Below are 27,081 nucleotides of genomic sequence, written 5' to 3'. Positions count from 1 at the left end.
TAGACAACACCATGTTTTCATTCTTTTTTTTTTTTTTTGAAATGGAATCTCACTCTGTCACTCAGGCTGGAATGCAGTGGCACAATCTCAGCTCACTTCAACCTCTGCCTCCTGGGTTCAAGCAATTCTCCTGCCTCAACCTCCCAAGTAGCTTGGACTATAGGGTGTGCACCACCACACCCAGCTAATTTTTGTAGTTTTTGTAGAGACGAGGTTTCACCTAGCCAGTATGGTCTCAATATCTTAACCTTGTGATCTGCCCACCTTAGCCTCCTGAAGTGTTGGGATTACAGGCGTGAGCCACCACTCCCAGCCATCACCATGTTTTCTTAATTCATTCTTCCAAACATGGAAATCATGAAGGAAGATAAGCTCTCCTCTCATTGAGTGCTTTTTAGATATTTGAATGATTTTGCCTGTGGATCAGAGATCAGATGATTCCAAGGGAATTCATTGTAGGTAATAGATAGTCTTTCTAGGGCAGGATTGTGCGAGTAAGAGGCAACAATGAGCTATTGGTGTTGAGCCATGGTCGTGGTATGCCTCCTGACTTGAAATAGTCTGCTCCTTGGGTTTCTCCAGGATAAATGTTTATGGGTCAATCTCAGGACTTCTGCCTTTCCACTTTGATTAGAGCCATATGAAAAAGCAGTGTTGAGCAGAGGTAGGGTGGTTTCTGGTTTTTGTTTGTTTGATTGGTTTGGGTTCTTCTTTTTAGCTCTAACCTTCAAGGTTGAGGTATGATTCCATCTTTCATGGAAGATTAACCCTTTTTGTGTAGGGTAAGGTGTAATTCTGGTTTTCTTCCTCCACACCCTTTAAAAAGCAGACTTTAAGTCTCTCTCAAAACATCAGAGGATGATTACTGTAAGAAGGAATGTTCTCTTTTAGTGATATGGAGGGGGATGCACACCGAACAACTAGATGATCCAGTGAACAGGTAGGTCAAATGGAGGTGACTGGACCAGGCTTTTCAGTGACTCACTCCTGGATTTTGTCGACTTCACACACCAGATAGATCAGAGGTTCACTGTTACTTGGCTTTATTTCTATTACTTTCAGAATAGATGGATAATAATTGAATTGATCTTGGTTTGTATCTTATTTCAAAACTCTAGTTGAGAAGAGTTACAGAAATAAGGCCTGTGAATTGGCATATGGGAAATAGAATGTAACTAGATAGGTAAGTACTGCTGAGAATGAGATTCTACACTTAGGTGTAACCGGCAAATTCATGGTCATTATCTTCTAGAAGTAAGCTAAGAGAATGAAACACTGTGTGACAGTGTTTCTACTAGTGACAGTAGAAGAGGTTGGCTTCTGATTGAAGGTTCCCCTTGGAAAAACATAAAGGACACAGCCATCCCTAGCTCCCAGTTATGTTCCCAACAGCCACTTTAACAGTCTTGGATCCCTGTTTCTCTGGAATGACACAAGGCACCTTAGTCTCCTTAGAGCACATTGGCTAAAGATTTGATGACTCCCCACAACTGTAGATCTTTGATTAATGGAAGGCTTTGTTAGGATTGAGGTGTTTTTTAATACGTTGGAGGCAGAATCTGTACATGAAAATGATGATGGTAAATATGTTGTGAAACTATAATAAAACCATACATGAAAGAAACGTTTTTATCATTTCTCTTAAGGACTTTTAAAACCGTATAATGTTTTGTCTTTAAAAGTTTATTTAACAACTTGTCTCCAGCTTGTGTAATCACTGCAAAACCCCCAAGGGGGTGTTAAATAAGGACTTTTGTAGCAGTAGAAAGTCTTGTTAGATTGTCCAGAGGAATCTTCCTTTTACTTTGAAGTCTGTAGATTGTGCTTTTGATCTTTTTTACTTTAAAGAGTACCTGGCCCTGGAGCCTCACTTTGCGTCATTCTGCACTTGTACCTGCACTGTGTGTGTGTGTGTGTGTGTGTGTGTGTGTGTGTCTGTGGGTGTGTCCCACTACAAATGCTGCTAGTTTGAGTGTGTCTGGGTAGCAGCATAATCTCAGCCCCCAAATTTATGTAGGGTAAAAATTAGAGTCTTAGAATCTCAAAGCCCTTTTCTGGCTTCATAAAATTTTTCACATGATGAAAGGCATCAGAGTAAAAGGCAGGTTTTATTAGCATTTGGCTATGTTTTGTGAATTATTTTAGCATGTTTCTTAACTTTCTATTTAAAAATATAAAATATGAACTTTTGGAAAAGAGACTAGATTAAGCTAAATTTTTTTTTTAACCCATGGGAACTTTGGAATATAATTTAGGAAGAACAATCCCATTAAGGAAAAGCACACCTGAGTCCTACGGCTGGCTCAGTTAGCACATTCTCTCAAAGTGCCAATTTCCTAACCTATAAACTTAAAGGGTTGGATGACGTCATATGTAAAATCTGATACAGTGATAAACTTTTCATTTGATTGTACTTTGTTACATTTATTTCCAGTTAGGAATAAGTAGAAACTCAGAAATTATTTTATGCTTGTCACTAGATTATAAAAACTCCTGCAAGAATTCATTAACAATACTAGGAGCTCTAAGGCTTGTCTTAGTTTCACATCCCTGAAAACAATCATGTAGTAAGTGAAATAATATTTTATAAGTACATGGTACATGGTAGTTACATGGTAGTTAAACTCTGCATAGGGTTGGTAATGGATTCATCTTATGTGAAATGTAGTAGGCAGTTAGAGCAGCATTTCATACTTGCCCTGCTCTATGTATCTTTTTAAAATTTAATTATCGGTATGTTATTATTCCAGCATTTTCAACCTCAGTACTTCCGATGTACTTTACAGAATTATGAAATATACACATAGAAGAGTGTTTGTAATGTCTGAATATTTTAAACAATAATAGTGGTGAAAGAACACCATTGTATTCACTACCAAGTTTATAAAAAAAATGTTTCTCTCGAACCTTTGAAGCTCTCTGCTCCTTTCTGAATATATCTACTCCTATCTCCAGCCTCCCCCACATTATAATTTTGAAGTTAATCATACCTTTGCCTTTCTTTACAGTCTTATCACACATATATGTATCCCTAAGTGAATCATTCATTAGTTTTGCTTTCTTTTAAACTTTCTCTTTGTTTCTTTTTGAACCTGACATTGTGAACGTATGAACTTTCTATTGAAAGAAATAGAATCTATCATATATTTTTGTGTTACTTTTTTTTTTTTTTTTGGTTAATGTTGTTTTTGAGATTCACACTTGTTAATATGTAGCTGTAGTTCATGATTTTTCACTGCTTAATTGTTTTAATGTACCATATTTTATTTAGTCTGCTGTCAGTGGGTTTTTGTGTTCCTAGCTTATACATTTCCTTGTTGTTAGAAGCCATTTATTTACACAGAAAATCATTCTGCAATGTTACCAGAAAGCTAGCAAAGCTTCTCAAATATTTAGTTCAATCTTTGTTAGAGGCATTATGCTCTCTTTGGGAAAAAGTATTTCAGGGGAAAATAAGTAAAGTTAATGTTAAGATTCATATGTTGCTACTAGATAATGAGAATTTCACAGCAAAGTCATTTTCTAGAAAACTGCAGTTCCTGTGTCAGAGGGAATTGAGTGCAAGTCCCATGAATGAGGGAATCAAAGATTTCATTGTGGAAATTAGAAGCAGATGCTTCTAAGTTGGAGGATTTTCCCTGACAACAGCACTTTTTGTTGGCAATGTCATGCTAGAAATTCATCTTGGTTGAAAGGAATTTTTGTGCCTGGTTGCTAAACCTGATATGACTTTTGAATATAGATGGCTGTGAAAATAGTTTCTGTGGTTTAAAATTCGTGAATTTTACCGTTGCCTTTGTTCTGGTTGGTTGCCTCTTTAGCATCTCTTCTTATACCCCAACTTCCTAGAGGTACCCAAGTTTTCGTTTTGATGCCCATGTACTTCAGGGGAAGTTAACCCACCTCCGGTTTTAGATGTGGGCCCTAGATGGCTTAGGTTAATTCAACTATTCCCCATCCCTGTGCAGTGCTGAGGGACTTGTGAACTCTCCAGTCAGGTAGAGTTTCAGTTTCTTTTTTCCTTCCACATTCTTGTTGATTTGTCCGCTCTGAGAGATGCCAGACTTAAGATGGAACTGATTTCAGGGTGCCGGAAAAAATCTAGGTTCCGTATGACAATGTGTGCCACCACATCAAACCATCTATGGCCCCACCCATTTTACTTTAGGCTCCGAGTTACTTTATAAATTTCCCTCATTTCATTTAACTAGTCCTATTGCTTAACTGCTAATAGCTAACACTTATATAGTGTTTACCATATGCCTTAACAGTAGGCATTTTGCTTTAGGCTCTGAGTTACTTTTGAAATTTCCCTTATTTCATTTAACTAGTCCTACTTTTTTTTCTACTAATAACTAATACTTCTTTAGTGCTTACAATACCCTATAAAGTATGTACTGTTATAATTTCCATTTTACAGACATGGAAGCTGAGATAGGTGAGAGACTTGTCAAAGGTTATACAATTAGCATTAATAAATAGCTGGCTAAGAGTCAGACCCAGGCAGTTTGGCTTCAAAGTCCAGATTTGAGTTGGATATTTTTGGTACTTGGAACTTAGTGCATCCCAACCAGTATGTCTCCTTATATGTTTGCTTTCACATATGTTGGCTTAACCTGACACACATGGGGACTTTCGCAGAAACTGTATTTTGTGGACAGTGTTGGAGGATCATATTCTTACATTATGTTCACCAAATTTGGAGACAAGAAAAACATGTACACATTTCCTCTATAACTAACACACAGAAAATATTCAAGAAGCTCTGACCAACACTGACTCCCATTGTGGGGGAAAAGTGTGTCATAAAGGAACATAATTTTAATCTTAATTGCTAGGGAAGATTTATTCACATTTCTGGTGAGTAAGTCTAAATAATGTATTCAACAAGTCCTACTGGGTACGTATACAGAGCCATTACTGCCCCCAGCCATTAGTGACATAAAGATGCTGACAACTTACCCTTGAGGAAACTCTGGTCCTCAGTGGGAGCAGGAGAAACACCACTGAGCTGCCTAGGAATGTGGAGGCATGCTTCATAGACCAGCATCTTGAGGTTCCAAGGAGAATGAAGATACTTTGTTTTGTTCTTTTGGAGTGAGTGGGTGGGTAGGATAATATGCAAGGGATAATATTCTAGACAGAGGGAACAGTATGGTCAAAAGCATAGAAATATGAGAACAAGACTTGTTCAGGGATCTGTGAGGAAAAGAATTGCAGCAATTCAGAACATGAACTGAAAAATGCTCATACTGAGGAGGAATGGGACTTGTTAGTGAAGGATTACTGTGCTTTAGTGTTAGGTGTTGTCCTGTGGATGTGCTGAACTGTTAAAGAATGTGAGCAATGGTGTGATGTGTATGATCAGCTATGCAGTAGAAGAGGTCACCCTGGCAGCGTTGTAGGGGGTGGCTTTAAGGAATTAGACAAGACAGAGAACATTTAAAAATTTAGGTGAGAATACAGTGAGGTTGTATAATAGAGAAGAAAGCTGTTAAAAAGGCTAGACAGAGGGAGGATTTTTTTTCTTACTAAGATTTTTTAATGTATTTATATATATTTGCTATGTATAAAATGCATATTATTTAATCTATATTATGCATATATAAAATGCATATATAGCATATGTATATATAGCAAATAATAGAGGGCAAGTAATTTTCCCAACCTTTCAGTCATTGAGGACCGCTTTCATTTATTCTTCCCCTCACCTTCCCCAGGATTTATGTTTGGAACGATTGTCTATCAAAACAAATTAAGTCATTTGTTTTCATTTTTTCTGCTTTGTCATGTAGAGCTAAGTGTGCTATCAAAATAAGTGCTTGAAAATAATGCTAGTATTACTTAAGTGAAAGATCTTTTAATTTCCCTTAAGATATTGCTGTGGGAAAATATGCCACTTTTATCAGGCTTTTTGAGATACTTAAAGATCCCCATCACTTCTTTTATGGACTTCATTGTAATAGTTGATTAACAGAATTATACTTATTACTGTTCAGTTTAGAAAGGATATATCAGAACTGGGCTTTGGAGAAATATGTTTTTAATCTCTAATATAAGACAAGCGATGATTTCATTTTCCCGAATACCCCTATTATCATTAGCCTTTGCTTTGCCTCTGTAATCAAGTAAATAGAGTGAGTATGGTGGTAGCAGAAAATTATGCCAAAAAAGAGGAGGAAAGGCTGAGTCCAAATAGCACAGGGTGCAAAACCACGACTAAAGCTGGAAAAGGCTTTAGTCATTGGTTGAATTAACGAGGAACAAAACTTGGAAAAACAGTCCATAGTGTACGGTACTGTGAGCCATCCGAGCAAATTTTGTTGGAAGCCTCTCAAGGTACTGAAGAAAATGCCTTACATTGTGGGAGAATTCTCAGTAACCAGGCTTTACATCTCTTCTGTCTGAGTTTGCGTGGGGCAGCAGCACAGTCTCAGGCCTCTCCACCAGGGCCCTTACCTGTATTACTTCCCACCCTTGCAATTCTTTTTTCTCTCCACAACATACATGACGTTACCTCCCTTCATGGAATCTTTCCTGAATGCCGTGCTCCTCCCAGTTTTTAGCCTTTTCTCAAATCCCACAGCCTTCACTTTACCACAGAGTTTCATTTAAGATGTAGTTGTATCAGTTCCTGTTGTTTCTACTGTATTAAATTTGACTCTTGAAAGAGAGTATAAACTTTCTAAGGCTAAAATACAGAGATGATAAATAAGTATCAATTAACACTTTAAAGTGCTGGAGTACGCAATTATCAGTTGGTTTATGATTGTTCATTGACTAACAGAATACTCATGATCGTTTTCTTTTATTGTTTTCCTCTTTGATTTAACAGCTTTCTTTATTCCTGCTAGTCGTATTCTCAAAATTATATAGTGAAACAGGGTAATTTTTGGCATTAGTGGGTATTTGTGATTTAGGGGGGATGTGCTCAATAAATGTTTTTAATTATTGATGTAATTTTTTATATACTATAATTTACTAATCTTTTCCTGTCTTTTGACTATACTTTAGTGAATACTTTTATTCAGAAATGTTGAATGCTTTGTTTGAATTATTTTCCTCTTATACATTCTCTACAATTGGGATTATTGGATGAAAAGGTATGAACATCTCTATGACTTTTAGAAGACAAAGCCAAATTAGTGCAGTGATTTACAATGCTAACTGCAGCTTTTGATTCAGTTTCACTGTTGTTTCTCTTTATTGCAATATTAAGCTCTTTGCTGGTCTTTTTATATTCTCCCTTTTCTATAGCCAAGGACTAGCCACATAATGTTTTTCATTCAAGTATGATGAGCACTACTTGGCACCAATTCAAGTCCACTTTAATTGGAAGGTTCTTTTTTATTCCTAATCCCCAGGTTAACCTCATTGGTTAAATACAGAGTTAAATAATCTGTTAACTGCCAACAGGAGAAAAAAAAAACACCGTTTATTTAGATCTCAAGGTACAATAAAAAATAGCATAGATAGTGACCACTAGGTGTTTGCAAACAACAGTGCTTCCACTTTCTTTACATGACATGAAGGCAGTTATGTTTCTTGGCAGTAAATACAATAACACATACCGTGTATCAAGATCTGTTCTACGTGCTTCACATTTGAGTAACCCATTTAATAATCTTCACAAGAGTCTCCTTTCAAAGGTGAGCAAAGTTGACACAGAAAAGTACAGAGACCTGCCCAAGGGTACCCAAGTGGGAAGTATCAGAGCTGGGTTTCAAACCCAAGCTGTTTGGCTCCAGAGTCCAAGCTCTTAACCAGGATGTTATACTGCCTACTGCCATATAGTGTTTCCTCTTTCACAGCTTAGCCTTTCTGTTGATTCAACAACTAGCCTGCATTTCAAGTGACAAACATAGCCACTTATAATTGTATAGTTTGATAACTAGCTTAGTGGGTTTCCCCTTACCAAATTTATAAAATATGCTTGAAATTAAAGCTATTGTTACTAAACTTGCTATGATTACACTGTTAATGGATCAGTTTTTTAAATTATACATCAACCATACTTCCCAGTTATTTCGTTTGCAGTAAAAGCATTTTCTTAACAGCTACTGTAATTTATTACAAACATACAATACAATAAAAGTATATTCGGCCGGGCGCGGTGGCTCAAGCCTATAATCCCAGCACTTTGGGAGGCCGAGGTGGGTGGATCACGAGGTCGAGAGATCGAGACCATCCTGGTCAACATGGTGAAACCCCGTCTCTACTAAAAATACAAAAAATTAGCTGGGCATGGTGGCGTGTGCCTGTAATCCCAGCTACTCAGGAGGCTGAGGCGGGAGAATTGCCTGAGCCCAGGAGGCGGAGGTTGCGGTGAGCTGAGATCGCGCCATTGCACTCCAGCCTGGGTAACAAGAGCGAAACTCCGTCTGAAAAAAAATAAATAAAAATAAAAAATAAAAGCATATTCAGCATGATTCTGTAAAAACACATTGTGGTCTTTCATAAGAGGACTGTTCACCCACACATTAGTATTCCAGATGAGATATTTCTTTATTGTTAAAAATTACTGTTATGAATTAATTTCCTAATATACTTTGTTTGCCTTCAACGAATTTTGCATTATTTCCGTAAATCATTTACAGTGCTAGTGATTTATTTTGAATTATTTTCTTCTTAAACATTCCCGGTAGGTGGGATTTTTTGGTGAAATAAATAATTTATTATTATTTTAACCCAACCACCTAAATTTTTCAGCTACTCAGATTTTATCCCCCATCTTCTCTGCTTATGGTGAATAGTGACTCTCCTCCTTTTTTTGGATTGGAGAGAAACTAAAACTTAAAGCAGTTTTTGTTGTTGTTGTCGTTGTTTTTTAAGTAAATGTCAATGTTGGTATGGCCAGAGATAGTAAACAGTGAATTAATAAATAAATGTATCAAGCAATCAGTCAGCTTCTTGTTTGGGTGGACTGTATTAAAGAGGACGTAGTGGCCAGTGGCAGAATTAGCTTAAAGATAACTTGCTGGCTCACTATATCATAATTTCTATGGATAGTTTCTAGCTTCAGACATAGCTAGATGCAGCAGTTCAGATAATGCAATCAGGATTTTTTCTGAGCTTCTCTCTCCTTTGAAATGATGTCCTTAGGAGATTTGTTACCATGCGGCTTCAAAGTTGATTGCCAGCAACTCCAGGCTCATATTATTTTCACAAATAGCAATTTAAAAAGAAGAGCAGCTCTCTCCTTCCCAGCACTTTTATCACAAATTTCATGGAGGAATTCTGAGTTTGCTTGGGTTACATGTTTGCCATTTACACCAAACATTGTGGTTGGAGAATAAACCCTGTTGGGCCAGCTCTGAGTTACATCCCTCCCCTGCATCACCACCATCAGCCAGGGTGGGGACAACACATTGTGATTGATAGTCCCACTGGAAAGATGGTGCCAAGCAGACTAAAACAGATGTCCTCTACCTTCCATTCTTGGTCAGCCAGCACACATTTCAACCCATACACCCATACATACTCTATTTCAATACATAAAATTTCAAAGGAGTAACCACCTAATATAATACCACTTTCCTGTTTACAACCAGCAATATGCTTAACTTCCCTACCCAAAAATAGACTTCCTCAAGTTTAGCTGATTTGCTACATCTGGCTCTGAGGTCTAGATCTCCGTATGAGTGTATTACTGTTAATCATTTGTAAATACTCCTTCTCATGACCTGGCAACTCACGACTATTTTTAGATTTTTTTATTTTTGAGACAGAGCCTTGCTCTGTTGCTCAGGTAGAAGTGCTGTAGCACAGTCCTTGCTCACTGCAGCCTCGATCTCCCGGGTTCAAGTGATCCTACTGCCTCAGCCTCCTGAGTAGCTAGGACTTCAGGCATGTACCACCATGCTCAGTTATTTTTTAAAAAAATTTTCTAGTAGAAATGGGTCTTGCTGTATTTCCCAGACAGGTCTCAAACTCCTAACCTCAAGAAATCTTCCCGTCTCGGCTTCCCAAGGTGCTGGGATGACAGGTGGGAGTCACTGTGTCTGGCTTTGACTCTTATTTTAAGTAACAATCTTTCCAACCCAAAAAACCTGATAGCTAATACTTTATATCCATTATCTCATTTAACCCTCCCAATAATCATAGAAGGCCAATCCTACAGATTTTACAGATAAAGGATCAGATTTAGAAATCAGGTGACTTGCTGAAGGTCACATAGCAGGTGTTGTGGAATCCAAATTAAGATCCAGATTTGATTGAGGAAGTGTTAAGTCTGTCTTCTTAATCAGTATTCTGTTACGTATTATCTCTAAACATCCAAGGCTAAGGCATATCAAAAGTAATCTTAGCCTTTCCACAGTGACTTATTTGTCCACCAGAGTAATGGTTGGAAGGTGGGAAAGAGACAGCAACAAAGAATCTGATGTTCTTTCCGGAGTGTTTGGGTCCAGATGACTGATATCTATCAACTACTTTCTTTATAGGTAAAACAGGCCATGAAGCAGAGAGTGTTCAATTTACTTCTAAAGTGAGAAAAGTAAATCTGTGGCTCCTAAATTTTTTTTTAAACAAATATATGACCCTTTAAAAAAAAAAAAAAAACCCTTATAACACAGAGTATGAAGGCAAATTAAAAATTAGGTGTCAGTTGTTTCCAGAACAGTTTTTATATTTTCAGGTATTGTTTTCAAAATAAAGGACTCTAAAAGAGCAAGCAGTTGGGGATTATGGAAGTGTGTTTCTGTGAGAAGTTTGGCAATATACTGTACTAAATATTAAAGTTTTAAAAAGTTAAACTTCAAAGCTGTTCTAAAGCCAGAGGCCACACACATTCAAGAGGGTGAAAATTTTGCCTTTAAAGTTCAAGCTGGATTTCTGAATTTAGTACTCAATTGCTGACCTTTAGTTGGAAAATAAGTATTTAGTAAGAATTGTATTGTTACTTAGATAAAAACACAGCTGGATGGTAAAAAGTAGCCCATAATGTCTATATGGAAACCTGTAGAGCACTAGTTCTCAACCGTAGGTAATTTTGCCCCCAAGGGACATTTGACAATGTCTAAGGGAATCTGGGATTGTTACAGCTGATGGGAGTGGGGCTCCTGGCACCTAGTGAGTAGAGGCCAGGGATGCTGCTGAACATCCTACAATGTGCAGGACAGCCCCTCACTACATAGAATATTTGGCCCAAGATGTAAGTAGTGCCAAGTTTAAAAAACTCTTTGGTAGAATCTTCATGTATAGTAAGCCAAACAAAACGTTTAATGATCATATACTATGTGCCTGTCATTGACGATTAAACATAGTATGTAGCTAGTGAAGTGATCCTGTTCTGAGAAGAGCTGAGTAGAGACAGATGAGAAAAGTAACAATTACAAGCTACTGAAGTAGGTGTTAGTGTAGAGGTAGTGCTTTGGGATAACAACTGAGGAGTCCTTACAAGGAGTGTTGCACAAGTAGATGATTTGCAAGGAAAAACTTCTTACTGAGCATGAGTTAGTCACAGGGGCAGCCCAGATCCAATGAGAGGGGAAGTAGATCCCACCTCTGAATGGGAAGCATGGCAGTGAGTTTGCAGGTTTCTTTAACATACCATAGGTACATACCACTGTTGTTAACAACAGTGCCTGGAACATACTAAGTTTGTAGTAAATGCCAGCTATCATTAACACTATTATTTCCTGTTTTCTGAACAATAAATGAGTTTTGGCCTGGAAAACTCTTTCCTGGGATGGGTGGATGGATGGACGGATGGACAGATGGAAGGAAATTACATCTCTTTCTTCATTTAGATATTTCCTTAAATATTGACTCATTAGAGATGCTTCCCTTGATTAATCCTATATGAAATAGCATCCATATCACAACCATATCTCCATCAACTCTCATCTGTTCTAGGCTTATTTTTCTTCCTAGTACATATCACTGTCTATATCATATGCTTATTGTCTGTTTCTGTTAGAGCAGGATATTTGTTTTGTTAATGCTGTTAGTGTACTTAGCACATACAGCAGCACTTGACAAACAGTAGGTATTGAATTAATGAACAAAAAGAAACAGAACTTGTTTTACTAAAGACATTTTGATAACACTTTTGGGATAGGATACTATGCATTAAAGATGATACACTGTTTATTCCAGAATGATCTTAGCTACAGTATTCATAGCACAGTGTTTGTATACTAATGCTATTATCCATTATATCTTCCTTTGAGTTTGGCATGAGAGTTGTCCATCAGAGTATGCATGCTCTTAGAAATCAGGGACATTACTATCATCTTAAGCTTCTTGGCAATGATGTGTTCTTAATTAGATGGTGAATTCATAGGTAGAGGGGAATATTGCTTTCATATTCTGCTTTTCAGCAAGTAAATATTACAGTACCGAGTATAACATGAGCTATATAAATGTGGGATGATTAAATTAGAAGATAGGATTATCTGCAATATAGTTGTCCAAGATAAATTTTTGCCTTGTTTTTGTTAGGTAATGAAGATACCATGTTGAATGCTGACATAATGCCTACTTAGTCGTGCTTCCCTTATAGTAATCTCATGAAATTACCATCCTTTTGCTTTTTTAAAGAGACAGTCCTAGAATTGCAAATCCTCCTTTGCCTCCATTCAAAATGAGACTATATTATGTAGATAGGAAATTTCTGATGACCTACCTTTGATTTTAAAATTAAAAAAAAATTACCATAGTTTTAGAATTAGAGAAAAGTTGCAAAGTTCGTATTGAGTTTCTGTATACCCACAGGCACCCAGTTTCCTCTCTTGCTAACATCTTACATGATGATGATACATTTGTCACAACTAATAAATCAGTATTGATATATTGTAACTAAAATGCATACTTTTAGGGGTAGTGACCCAGTTTTAAAGCTTATTTCCCACAATTTGTTAAAAATGAAATCAGTATTGAATGCCCATGGGTGGTGGCTTCCTGATTCTTAAAAGAAACTGAGTAACTTTGTAACCATTGGGACTTATCAGGAAATAAGGGACTCATAATAATGTGGGCTTAAAACTCTAGTGGGGGAATTGTATAGCTTAACATATTTTTTTGTAAGTTGGGTATTAATAAAGAGGCTGGCTGGGGTTTGATCACTATTAAAACTGACTTTTTGTTCCTTGGAAAATATGGTACCACATATTGTGCTGAAAAGGGTTGCCCTCTAGTAGGAAATGTGTCCTCCTGGGACTGAGTTGCAATTTAGTTTAGGACACGGAATATGTAGCAAATAGTCATGAGGGTGACTCCTATAATTCAAATTGGTATAAATTTAATCTAATTCTTTTCCCTAGGACTGCCCAATTTAAGATTAAGTTTTATACTGGCGCATATTAGAGATATGGCTATTTTGCCATTTCAGTAGAACCTTTTAATCAACTTTAATGCTGTCTTGGGTAAAGTAAAAACTTAATCTCTCTTTTTAAGAGCTTTACTGGTTTGCCATCCTCAAAGCAGAAAAAGCAGCAATGAAGTAGCACTGCTTCATGTAGACTGTGCTTCTATTAAATTTGCTTCAATAATCTTCTTGCAGTCACCTTTTGTGCTGCATATTTGAACCATAAAATAAGTAAAAATTGTACACAAATGCAAATTTCAAGTTATTTTAATCAAGTTCTGGAAACATCCCAAAGCTCAAAAGATATTTTTTCCTAGTTATATTTTTTTTTAATTCTGGAAAGGAGGTCAGTAGACATACCCTGCTTTAATTGATTTAATTAGAAGTGAAAAATTATAGGACTAACTCAATTTTAAGTATAGATTTAAATAAGAATTATTATACTGGGGTGAATATTATTTAAGGGTTTGAATTTAAGATACATTTAATCAGAGCTTATAATTTCTTCTTGAAAAGATTTATATAGCAAAAAAGAAGACTAAATGTTGGAATATATCAATATATAGGGAAAAATTTTACCATGAAATATAATATTTGATAAGAAAATCATTTTAGAATTGCATCTCTAAATGGTATGCCTAAGAATATTGTTCTATAGGACCTTAATAGAATGCATTGGGGGAAAAATGTATTGTGTGCTCAAGTAAGTTTGAGAAATACTGCATTAAATTTAAGAAGTTGCCTGCAGGTCTTCTCAGAGCCTTAAACGCTTCCTGAATTTCTAAGAGAGAACATATATAGGGTACAGTACTTTGCAAACCTATTTGAGGACTTTTTTTTCCTATTATGATGATGTGATATCATTCACATATACTACTTCTTCCTAATTCTTTATCTTTTAAGATATTTTTCCAGTGGATTATATTCAACCCTCTGCTCAGTGCCTTCCTTCCGCCAACTAAAGTGATGGTTTCCATCTGTTCCTACACATCAGAAATACCTGACCCTGACCCTGGAGATTCTGTATGAGTAGAAATGCCAGAATTTCTATTTCTGTACCTGCTCAGGATTCTGTATTTAATTACAAACACTCAGGTGATTCTGATGCAGCCAATACTGGTCCTCCAACTGATGCTTTGGAATTGTTAAACTAAAAGCATGCATTTTTGTAGATGAATGAGTAGATTAGGGTGTAGTTTGTGATCATAGAACATATGCGTTAATCATTTATGCTAGTGAGAACATAGCACAGGCCTCCGATTACCCCACAAGGTGATGTGCTGGCTATAAGCTAACATAAAACGATTATTATTCTTTAAGAAAAGCAGAATACTTCTAAATGGGCTTTTAGCCACCTTCCTAATAATGAAGTGTACCACATATGTGATTACCATTTGTTTTTGTTTTGAGTGATTCTTTTATAAATGATGTTTTATTTATACTTTAAAAAGAATACTAGATTGTTTTCTAAATGTGCCAACTATCTAAGAATATATTCTTTCCCTTCCCTCTGATAAGAGTTAGACATTTAACCTTAAGCAAATTAGCCAAGATTCTATCTCATTTATGCTTTGATTTATGTGAGTATTAATGTGTTTTCTGTGAAAATTGTATAGTTATATATACCCTCCTCCTAGTGAAACAGTTCCATGTTCCTGGAAATGGTCTTTTACATCCTACAGTTGTAGCTGGAAAGGAATAATATGAATACTAATAGTTTGAGGGACAACTACTCTTGACATGTCTTGGTTGAATAGTGTTCTATTAGCAAAAATATATGAAATACTAGACAAACCCATTAAAAGTAGAAAATACCCACTTCTGTTTTAAAATTATTCTGCAAGGTCTTGCCAATGCAGTGAGACATAAAACAGAAATAATGGGTGTAATTATTGAAAATTGGAGATAAAATTTCTATTACTTGCAAACAAAATTCTCTCAAAAACCTGAGAAATCAGATAATACAATTGATATGTTTAATAGAACTAATTAGATAGGAGGGATGTCCAAAATCCATCACACTTCTTCATACAAATATGATTTGATATATGCAGTCTTGTTTTATCTGTGTGTTCGTTTATGAAATAATAAATGGAAAAATTAAGTTTGCGTTATCAGGTTAAAGACTTGGGCAGGGGTTGGGCATGGTGGCTCACGCCTGTAACCCCAGCACTTTGGGAGGCCAAGGTGGGTGGATCACGAGGTCAAGAGATAAAGACCATCCTGGCCAACATAGTGAAATCCTGTCTCTACTAAAAATATAAAAAATTGTCTGGGTGTGGTGGCACGTGCCTGTAGTCCCAGCTGCTCAGGAGGCTGAGACAGGAGAATCACTTGCACCCAGGAGGTAAAGGTTGCAGTTAGCTGAGATTGCACCACTTCACTCGAGCCTGGTGACAGAGTGAGACTCCGTCTCCAAAAAAAAAAAAAAAAAATCGGGAGAAAGAGCTATAAAAACTAAGGAAGAAGAATGTTATAAGGAGGGCTTAACCAGGATAAATGTCAAAGAGAGATCAATTAAAGTGATGGGCTAGAGATCACGGGCTTCCTTTAGCAGAGCCATGTTGGTAAAATGAAGGAAGTGGAAGCCAGACCACAGTGGTTGAAGAATGAATGTAATGGGAGAGCCAAGACATTTATTTGAATTTGATAGTAATAAAAAAGAAAGAGAATTTTCTCGTTGCTGCTGTTTTTGTCATTTCATATTGAAAACACTTTCTTTATCTCCCATGTGGGACTGGAAACTCCTCCAAGACAGGATCTCTGTTTCTGTGAGCCCTGTAGTACTTAGTACATCCTTGAATATGTGAGGCTCTCATTGGCTCTAAGTTTAACTCCTGACTATGAATGAAAGGTTTAAAACTTTGTGGGCAAAATACAGAGTGAATTTAAGTGAGTTCTCATGTATCAAGGTGGCGCTGGCTGGAGATGTGCCATCCCTGGTCCCTGTGCCCACAAGAATAGTAGTGCTGTGCTTATTTCCTGACCCCCCTCTTCACAGTCTTCACCGCCTTTATTCAGGAGTCTCCCCTTTGGCTTTTCTACAGCTATGAAACCCACGTAGTCAAGCACCATGATGCTTCTCCTGCAGAGCGTGTGATGAGGAGGCAAGTTTGGCTTTTGAGTGCTGGGAACCTGAGAAATTGCCGAGGACCTAGAGCCCAGCCCTGACCACCAGAGAGCCCAAAACACAATGAACAAATTGAATTTCCATAACAACAGAGTCATGCAAGACCGCCGCAGCGTGTGCATTTTCCTTCCCGACGATAAATCTCTGAACATCATCATAAATGTGAGTAGATCCAGTTTTAGAAATGTTTAAGTATTATGTTTCCTCCAGTGACCACATTCAACTTATGACTTGATTAAGGGTGAAATCTTTACAGAATTAGGGCAATAATAATGTGGCAGAATTGGGTTGCTAAATAGTCCACACGTATATTAACTTAGCTTTGTGGCTTGTGTGTAGCTACTGTCAACTTTCTCTCACCTGGGATAGAATTAGAGAATTGTGGTTACTATATTGAGGAACAAACATTTGCCCTTTCTACACTTTTTATTGAATTAAATGAATTTGTGTCTTAAGTGCTTAGAGTTGTATCTCACACACAGGAAATGGTTATCATTGCTATTAGTTTGGTGCAAAAGTAATTGTGGCTTTTGCCATTGAAAGTAATAGCAAAGACTGCAATTACTTTTGCACCAGCTTAGATAGCTTTTTTTTTTTTTTTTTTTTTCCTTGAGACTGAGTCTCACTCTTACCCAGGCTGGAGTGCAGAGGCGTGATCTTGGCTCACTGCAACCTCCACCTCCCAGGTTCAAGAGATTCTCCTGCTTCAGCCACCCAAGTAGCTGGGATTACAGGCACACATCATCACACCCACCTAATATTTTGTATTTTAGTAGAGGCGAGGTCTCACCATGTTGGCCAGGCTGGTCTCAAACCCCCGACCTCAGGTGATCTACCCACCTCGACCTCCTAAAGTGGTGGGATTACAGGTGTGAGCCACCATGGCTGGTCTTAGATAGTTTTTTAATATGCATCTCGATTTTATCTTAAGAGTAGCCGAAGTCTAGCCTATTTCCAGGACTAGGTGCATAGGCTGTGCATTTGAACACTAAGCTGTTGCTTATGGTCTGTGAGTCATAGTCAGCTTGCATACGTAACCTCAACATTGAGGAATATGATTTTTTTAACTTTAAAAAATCAAGTTACAATTTACATACTGAAAAGTATAGAAACCTTATGTGTGCAGCTCAATGAATTTTTACAGTTGTACACATGCATGTAACCATCACCTGCTTGAAATATAGAACATTTTCAGCACCCTAGAAAGATCCTTTGTGACCCCTCCTAGTCAATATCTTCCACCTAAAGGGCAAAAACTATTCTGATCTCCGTCACCAAAGTTTTGCTTGTTTATGAATTTCATGAAGCTGAAGTTATGTATATATTCTCTTCTGGCTTCTTTTATTCAACATTTGGACTGTGAAATTCATTCATGTGAATCTATGTGACAATAATTCTTTCTTTTCCGTTGTTGTGTGATATTCCATGTACAAATACACCCAATCTATTCATCTACTGTTGATGGATAGATACTGGATTGTTTTAAGTTTGGGGCTATTGTAAAACTGTCACGAACATATTATGTGTATATACATGTAGAAATATTTCTGGGTTTATATTGAAAAGTATATTTGTGAATCATAGGTTACATTATATTTATCCTTGGTAGAGACTGCCAAACAATTTTATGATGATCAGTGTCATGTCTAACATTTTTCTTTTTCTTTTTTTTTTTGAGACGGAGTTTCGCTCTTGTTACCCAGGCTGGAGTGCAATGCGATCTCAGCTCACTGCAACCTCTGCCTCCTGGGTTGAAGCAATTCTCCTGCCTCAGCCTCCTGAGTAGGTGGGATTACAGGCACGCACCACCATGCCCAGATAATTTTTTGTATTTTTAGTAGAGACAGGGTTTCACTATGTTGACCAGGATGTTCTCAATCTCTTGACCTCGTGATCCACCCGCCTCGGCCTCCCAAAGTGCTGGGATTACAGGCTTGAGCCACCGCGCCCAGCTATCTAACATTTTTCAACCTCCGTATTATCACCTTTCATACTCTTGCTTTCATGGATTGTATTCTGTTGGAATTAGAAGAAAAATTTTCTTAGTGCATGACTTGAATTAGTCTTCTTTCCTATATGCTACTATATTTTAATTTATTTTTATTTAATGATTTATTTATTTATTTATTATTTTGAGACAGAGTCTCTCTCTCTCTTTGTTGCCCAGGCTGGAGTACGGTGACGTAGGCTGCAGTGAATTGGCTCACTGCAGTCTCTGCCTCCCAGGTTCAAGCGATTCTCTTGCTTCAGCTTCCCAAGTAGCTGGGACTACAGGTGCCTACCACCACGCACAGCTAATTTTTGTATTTTTAATAGAGACGGAGTTTCACTATGTTGGCCAGGCTGGTCTCCTCACCTCAAGTGATCTGTCTGCCTCAGCCTTCCAAAATGCTAGAATTATAGGCATGAACCTCCGCGCCTAGCCATGTTACTATATTTTTAATCCAATTGCTATATAAAATAATATTTCCAAATGTTATACTGAAATTTACATAACATTTAAATAACTTTATTAAAAACTTTAAGTTTCTGCTTATTGCCATGGTCATTTTGGCTTTATTCTTGGAATCAACACAATTTCTTAATTTACTCCTGTATTCTCATATCTGTGTAGGGATTGCCTGAGCATCCAGTAGGCCTGCCTGTTGGGTGAACTTTGTCATCTTTTGGGCAGAATTTCCATTGATTAGCTACATTGCTGCTCAGGGTATCTAAAATTGTTTTTGGATATGTAAAGTGATGGGGTATTATTTTGACAGCATTTGGTTTTTTTAACTGAATAAAAATTGACAATATATCTCTTTTCAGGGTGGGCACTAGCAAAATAAGTTATAATCTAATCCTACTTAACATATGTGAATATTCTATTTTACTTTTTATACAGTTATATAAAAGATATCCACCACATTTTAAAAATATACATAATCTAGGACATATAGCATAAGCACTTAAGAAACTTCTCTCACTTTCATTTGTCTTTTTACCTGGTGCAATATGTGTGTATGTTCTTGTGTTTGTACACATACATACAAGATGTGGACTACACGTTACTAACCACAGTTAAGTGAAGGCAAGACTAATCCGACTTAGTGAAGAATACTGAAAGCTGACTATAATTTTCAAAGAAATTAATTTATACTAAAATTTCAGCTGAGGGAGATAGTTATAGAGAACAGACTGGAAGATAACCAGTTCATTTTCTCCTGTAGATTAGTGGTGTTGAAACTTGAATGTACATCAGAATTATTTGGGGCAGCTTACTAATATTCAGTTTGTTGGGCTCCACTCCTTAGAAATGCTGATGTAGTCTATGGCCATACCACCTTGAATGGGCCTGATCTCATCTGATCTCAGAAGCTAAGCTGGGTCTGGGCTGGTTAGTATTTGGATGGGAGAAATGCTAATGTAGTGAATCTGAGGTAGGACACAAGAATCTGCATTTAATTAGATCCCCTAGGCCGGGTGTAGTGGCTCATGCTTGTAATCTCAGCACTTTGGGAGTCCGAGATGGGCGGATCACGAGGTCAGGAGTTTGAGACCAGCCTGACCAACATGGAAAAACCCCATCTCTACTAAAAATACAAGAGCTAGCTGGGTGTGGCAGCGCATGCCTGTAATCCCAGCTACTCAGGAGGTTGAGGCAGGAGAACTGCTTGAACCTGGGAAGCAGAGGTTGCAGTGAGCTGAGAGGTTGCAGTGAGCCAAAATTGTGCCACTGCATTCCAGCCTGGGTGACAGAGTAAGACTCCATCTCAAAAAAAGAAAAAAAGATCCCCTAAATAGATGCTATAGATAACTCTAAAATTTGAGTAAAACAGGCAAAGATCTATGTGCCAGCAGCACCTAGTTTCTTTCACTCTCTGGGATTCTGGTTACTTGATTGTGTTTTTGGCATGCATCAATGGCCCACTCTTAGAACCGTACATGATACATAGTAAGGGCAAAATAAATGTTGGTTGTTAATAATAATATCATCATCATTGCTGAGGAAAAGATTATTCATATTTTGACTCTACAATTTACTAGATTTGTGACCTTTGAACAAATTGCCTAAGCTTATTCACCAGTTTTACTTGTAAAAGCAACTTTCCCAGTACCTGGTACCTAGTGGGTACTGAATTTGTATTAGCTTTCTTTCTGTCTTCCCTTTATAGAATAAGTGAGGAGTAGTATGGAAGTGAAAAGATGTGGATATACTTAAAACACACAGACCTGAATTCAAATCTCCTGTCTGAATCCCACTTTGGGAAAGTTAATTATACCTCTTTCAACATCTTCACCTTTAAAATGAGAATAGTACTTTTGCTTCAGGGTGATTGTGAGAATTCAGGGTTAACACTCAGCATAATTTCTTATGCATATATAATAGCTGCTATTATTATTTTAATCCCTAGGCAGAGATAATTTATACTTTTTCAACTCTTCTCTTTTATGATATTAGTATAATAATCTCTCTAAGATGGTTTGGACTATGATCATAGACTGTGAAGTCATATATCATGATTAAGGTGGGTTTTAGAGTCAGAGGGACCTGGGTTGAAATCTCTACTCTACAACTTACTTTGCAATCTAGGGCAAATTTCCTAGTTTTTGTTTTGTTTTGTTGCTTTGGTTTCCTCATCCATGAAATAGGGATAATCTTACCCTATGCACAGGACATTGCAAGGATTTAAAGACGTCACATGCATGAGTACTTAGTGAAGTGCCTGGCATATGGTGAATTGCTTCATCAGTGAGCCCTTGAGTATCAATTTACTTGTGTTTATTTCCTTGAACTGTTTGTTCATTGCGTTAGTGTACTTTGTTAATGAAATGAAGATGAAGAGTCTGAATCCCATGTAGGCCTATAGGATTTCTTATTTCAGGGTAGATATAAGGTAGAACACAGGCATATAGACTGCTGCTATGGCCAAACTCCCCTCTAGTAAGCGGTTGGGCCAAAGGAGGGACTAGGTTAAGTGGGGTGGAGGCTTCCCCATTACCAGAAAAACAATTCATGGCTGCCAGTGGGCTCTCCTTTTCTGCAAAAAGTTATCTTTTTGTTCAGAAAATAGCAGTCAATGTGTATCGAGTTTGAGTGTAATAAATTTACTGTAGCAAAAATGATTTTATTAACTAATTCTTTTCATAATTTCTATACATATTTTTTTAACAGTGCAGGTTTGTTCCCTGACCGGTGTGGTTGATAGAATGTCGCCTTTTTGCATATGGAAGATTTAGTGTTTTGGTCATTCTGAATTCCCTGTTAGTTGCATTAGTAGAAGCTATTTTAAAGGATTTTAATCATCAGGCAAATATGGAAACTTGGGAAAATTTTGGAAGTAAAACCATGGTAAATGTAGGAGCCATAAAGATTTGAGTGATATAAATTGTGGCCAAGAGCTTTTATGTCTTCACCAAGACTAAACAATACTTTTTTTCTAGAATATGTTTTAAACATTCTTGCATAATAGCAAACCATTAACACTTAGGATCACATGCTATTTTAATTTAAAAGTCCATATAGAGGCTGAGCAAGGTGGCTAATGCCTGTAATCCCAGCATTATGGGAGGCTGAGGCAGGAGAATCGCTTGAGGTTAGGAGATTGAGACCAGTCTGGGCAACATAGTGAGACCCCAATCTCTACATAAAATTTAAAAATTAGCCAGGCATGGTAGTACTTGCCTATGGTCCCAACTACTTGGAAGACAGTTAGCAGGATCACTTTAGCCTGGGAGTTTGAGGCTGTAATGAGCCATGATCGTGCCACTGCACTCCAGGTTGGGCAACAGAGTAAGACCTTGTCTCAAGAAAAAAAAAAAAGTCCATATAGAGTATATTTTTACATAAAGCTTTATTTCTTATTTTTAATACCTAATACTAACTATATAGCACTTTTTAAGATTCTCATTGCTCCTGGAGATTAAAGAACTTGAGAAATTTCACAGTCAGCTAAAACATAGCCTTAAAGACTCATAATATGCAAATACAGAAAACTCAGGCTTATTTTCACAGCAGGCAAGACCTCAGAGCCATGGCCTTATTTAATTACAGTTTTTGAATAAGAGCACTGCTTACTTGATATTTGTTGAAGAGCTTTACCAGTAGGCTCCAAATACTTGATTTAAACTAGCAGAACAATAATAAATGTATGGGCTGCATGGAGGAAATATATAACATTATTTGGGCTACAGTCACACAAGGTTAAAATAGTTTATTTCCTATATATTTAGTTTGTGGTTTGGAATTTTAGCTTCTTACTGCATTTTATCTTGGCTGCTTCTTACCCAACATTTTTAAATACAGTCAGGCTAAGGATTAAAGGTGCTATAAACAACATAACATTTTAAGTTGCAGATTTGTAGTATATAGTTGAACTTAAGAATTTTATATGACATTTGATGCCTTCTCCTCTTCTTTATCATTGTTTAAGTTTATTTGTAAAGTAGAATTATGATGATATGGAACTCAAAACCCAGAGGCCTGTTAAAATGAATGTTGGAAATGACATAAGACATCTGTAGGACAGAAATCTAGGCTGTCAGGTTATTCAAGCTAGTTATACACAAAGAGAACAATAATAATTTCCCATTGGCAAATGTGTTCTCCAGTGGTGTTGGTGGGTGGGATTGCATTTATACAGTTTTTCTAAAATGCTGAGTGGAGTGTTTATAAAATAGTTGGCTCAGTAATTCAGGGAGAGGTTTTGGTCTCTAGTCGTGGAACAGAACGAAAGTGAGGAGATCCTACAGGGAATCAGATTTCTGGCTTTCATTCATTGAACACTTACTGAATGCCTACTACATATCCTGAATATAAAATAAGACACTGAAGGGCTGTTGAATTTTGTTAAAGGCCTTTTCTGCACCTATTAAGATAACCATGTTGTTTTTGTTGTGGGTTCTATTTATGTGATGGATTATGTTTATTGATTTGCATGTGTTGAACCAGCCTTGCATCCCAGGGATGAAGCCGACTTGATCATGGTGGATAAGCTTTTTGATGCACTGCTGGATTTGGTTTGCCAGTATTTTACTGAGGATTTTCACATCAGTGTTCATCAGGAATATTGGCCTGAAATTTTCTTTTTTTGTTGTTGTGTCTCTGCCACATTTTGGTATCAGGATGATGCTGGCCTCATAAAATGAGTTAGGAAAGATTCCTTCTTTTTCTGTTAATTAGGAATAGTTTCAGAAGGAATGGTACCAGCTCCACTTTGTACCTCTGGTAGAATTTGGCTGTGAATCCATCTGGTCCTGGACTTTTTGGTTGGTAGGCTATTAATTACTGCCTGAATTTTAGAACTTGTTACTGATCTATTCAGGGATTCAGCTTCTGGTTTAGTCTTGGAAAGGTATATGTGTCCAGCTATTTATCCATTTCTTCTGGATTTTCTAGTTTATTTGTATAGAAGTAGTTATAGTATTCTCCAATGATAGTTTGTATTTCTGGGGGAAAGGTGGTGATATCCGCTTTATCATTTTTTATTGCATCTATTTGAGTCTTCTCTCTTTTCTTCTTTATTAATCTAGCTAGCGGTCTATTTTGTGGATTTTTCAAAAACCAGCTCCTAGATAAAAACACCATGGAATACTATGCAGCCATAAAAAGGATGAGTTTATGTTCTTTGCAAGGACATGGATGCAGCTGGAAACCATCATTCTCAACAAACTAACACAGGAACAGAAAACCAAACACTACATGTGCTCACTCATAAGTGGGAGTTGAACAATGAGGACACATGGACACAGGGAGGGGAACATCACACACTGGGCCCTGTTAAAGAGTTGGGGGCTAAGCAGGGGATAGTATTACGAGAAATACCTAATGTAGATGACAGGTTGATGGGTGCAGCAAACCACCATGGCACACGTATATCTATGTAACAAACCTGCATGTTCCGCACATGTACCCCAGAACTTAAAGTGTAATAAGTATAAATAAGTAAAATAAGACACTGTCCCTGCATAAGTTCCTGGTACTTCCAAGTAGCTCACTTGGGGCTACTTTGGTATTAAATATCTTCTGCTTTTTCCAGTGGGTAAGATGCTTTAGGTTGGTTCCTATTTAATAATAATTGTGGAAATTCTTCTTACTACAATCAGAATTATCACCAATTCTGAATTGTTTGACTTTCAGTTTTTTGAGGGGTCTTGGTGTGTCTTTATTTTCCTGAGTTCCGTATTAAGATATGATAAAGAGCTATCAATTGAGAGTCAAATTTTTAGAATTTATAATAATTTAAACTAATTGTCATCATTATTGAAAAAAGAATTTGTCAAGCAAATAGTACTAATATAGGGGGAGGTGTCATATATAATGTATATAGCTAAAATGAAAAACTGTTAGGTTATAACATTTTAATATATATAATAAAGTATTTTAATATACAAATGGGCTGCGAGTTGCTGCCTTTGCCACTATTAGTGATATGACTTTTAAGTTTTCTGAGTTTTATTTTCTGTTCCTATAGAATAAATAAATTGACCTAGGTGGTTTCTTAAAGTCAGTCCAAACTCTAACAAACCTTGATAATTCTGAAGTCAACAAGATAGACTCAGCAGAATTACTGTCTCCCATAATACTTCTTTAAACATTTGAGAAAGCATTATTATGAGATTATTATTATTATTATTATTGAGAAAGGAAATTGTATCTTTTAGGCTGTTTTATCATTCAACTTTTGACTTGTCAGAATAACTTATTGCCTGAATTCCAAATTAATATGGTTTGTGATTGAATTGTGCTAGGACTCATAAAAAAGAATCTGGTTTAGGCACTAAAACTATATTAGACAATAACAATGATAAACTAAAAGCTAGGCAAGCTGGGCATGGTGACTCACACCTGTAATCCCAGCAATTTGGGACTCCAAGATGGGAGGATTGCTTGAGGTCAGGAGTTTAAGACTAGCCTGCGCAACATAGTAAGAGAGACTCTGTCTCTTCAAAAAAAAAAAAAAAAAAAGTTTGTTGAGACCCTGTCTTTAAAAAAAAAAAAAGTCTAGACTAACTTGTACAGTAAATGAGTTTTTAGGATAGACTATTAAGAGGAAATCTTTCCATGAAAAGATACTTGCTCTGAGTAGACATTCCTCAAAAGAAGATGTACACATGGCCTGTGGGTATATGACAAAATGCTCAGCATCACTAAATAGCAGGGAAATGTGACATCTCACACCTATTAGAATGGCTGTTATCAAAAAGACAAAAGATAACAAATGTTGATGAGGTTGTGGAGAAAAGGAAACCCTTGTACACTGTTGGTGGGAATTTATATTAGTACAGCCATTATGGAATGCAGCATGGGGGTTCCTCAAAAAATTAAACATGTACTACCATATGATTCAGTAACCCCTTTCCTGGGTATATACCCGAAGGAGATGAAATCATTATATCAAAGAGAAGTCTGCATTCCCTTTTATATTGCAGTATTATTCATGATAGTCAAGGTATGGAATCAACCTAAGTGTGTACCAGTGGATAAATGGATAAAGAAAATGTGGCACATATACACAGTGGAACACAATTCAGACTTTTAAAACAAGGCATTTGCAACAATGGAAAATTTGCAATTTATAGAAGATGTTAGGTTTAATGAAATAAGGCAAGCACAGAAAGACGAATCCTGCGTAATTTTAAAAAGTCTGACTTACGGAAGCAGAGTAGACTGGTGGTTACCTGAGGCTGAGGGGTAGGGAAACTGGTGAGATGTTAGTCAAAAAATACAATATTTCAGTTAGAAGGGATAAGTTCAATAGATTTATTGTACAACATGGTGACTGTAGTTAATGATGTATACTTGCAAATTGCTGGGAATAAACTGTAAGTGTTCTCACCACGAAAGTGATATGCATGTGACATAATGTATATGTTAGTCTGATTTGTCCATTCCACAGTATATACACATATTGAAACATTATCTGGTATAATATAAATGTATACAATTTTTATTAGTCAATTAAAAAAACAAATGAATATTTTTTTAAAAAGAAACTTGCCAAATAAATATTTTTGGTAATCTGAGTAGGCTATGCTGTTTACTTTCCAAAACTCATTTATCATTTATCATGCACCATGGTTTCAGAGTTCTGTCCATGTATCATAAGATCTGTGAGTTTTGTACTTTATTTTACCATGTTGTAAAAACTGGTACTGTGATCCTCCTTACTGAAACACAGCCCCAGGTTAAAGTGATTTTGATAAAGCAACAGTTGTTTTCTAGTGTCAGCCTGTCTTTCAAGGAGTACATTTATGATGCGTTAAATTGCCTGATTGTGGCTCCCCGTGTGAACTCAGTTGAATTGCTATTTCAAGTCATGCCTTTTTCTCTACAGGTTAAGATTCTGTGTCACCAGTTGCTGGTCCAGGTTTGTGACCTGCTCCGGCTAAAGGACTGCCACCTCTTTGGACTCAGTGTTATACAAAGTAAGTCTTAGAGCCCTCTCTGATGGATTTAGCCTATTATCCCTGAGGAAATGACATCTTATAGCTCTAAGTTAAATTGGCCATATTGTTATTAAACGATGACAGTTGAAATACCCATAAACTGATCTTCATTTTTAATGTAGGTGTAGTATTGATTTTTTAACCTCAATTACTGTGTATTTTTGATAATATTTAGGATTTTAGGCATGTATTTATTATAGTTTGAACTTAAAAA

At 36.8% G+C, this 27,081-nt stretch overlaps 1 protein-coding gene across 2 annotated transcripts in view; it reads left to right on the top strand.

Annotated features, from left to right (window-relative positions):
• The window catches only part of FRMD6 (FERM domain containing 6), an 88,666-nt gene that overhangs the window by 26,549 nt on the left and 35,036 nt on the right, over positions 1 to 27,081 (top strand). For both annotated transcript variants that reach the window (XM_003930528.4, XM_003930529.4), the window contains exons 2-3: positions 16,357 to 16,601; positions 26,756 to 26,846. In XM_003930528.4, coding sequence (XP_003930577.1) covers positions 16,503 to 16,601; positions 26,756 to 26,846 — 190 coding nt within the window. In that variant the 5' untranslated portion in view covers positions 16,357 to 16,502. The remainder of the gene's footprint in view (positions 1 to 16,356; positions 16,602 to 26,755; positions 26,847 to 27,081) is intronic.

The sequence above is a fragment of the Saimiri boliviensis genome, chromosome 2 (assembly GCF_048565385.1).
Source record: "Saimiri boliviensis isolate mSaiBol1 chromosome 2, mSaiBol1.pri, whole genome shotgun sequence".
NCBI classification, from domain to species: domain Eukaryota; kingdom Metazoa; phylum Chordata; class Mammalia; order Primates; family Cebidae; genus Saimiri; species Saimiri boliviensis.
This window is presented reverse-complemented; position numbering and strand designations above follow the sequence as displayed.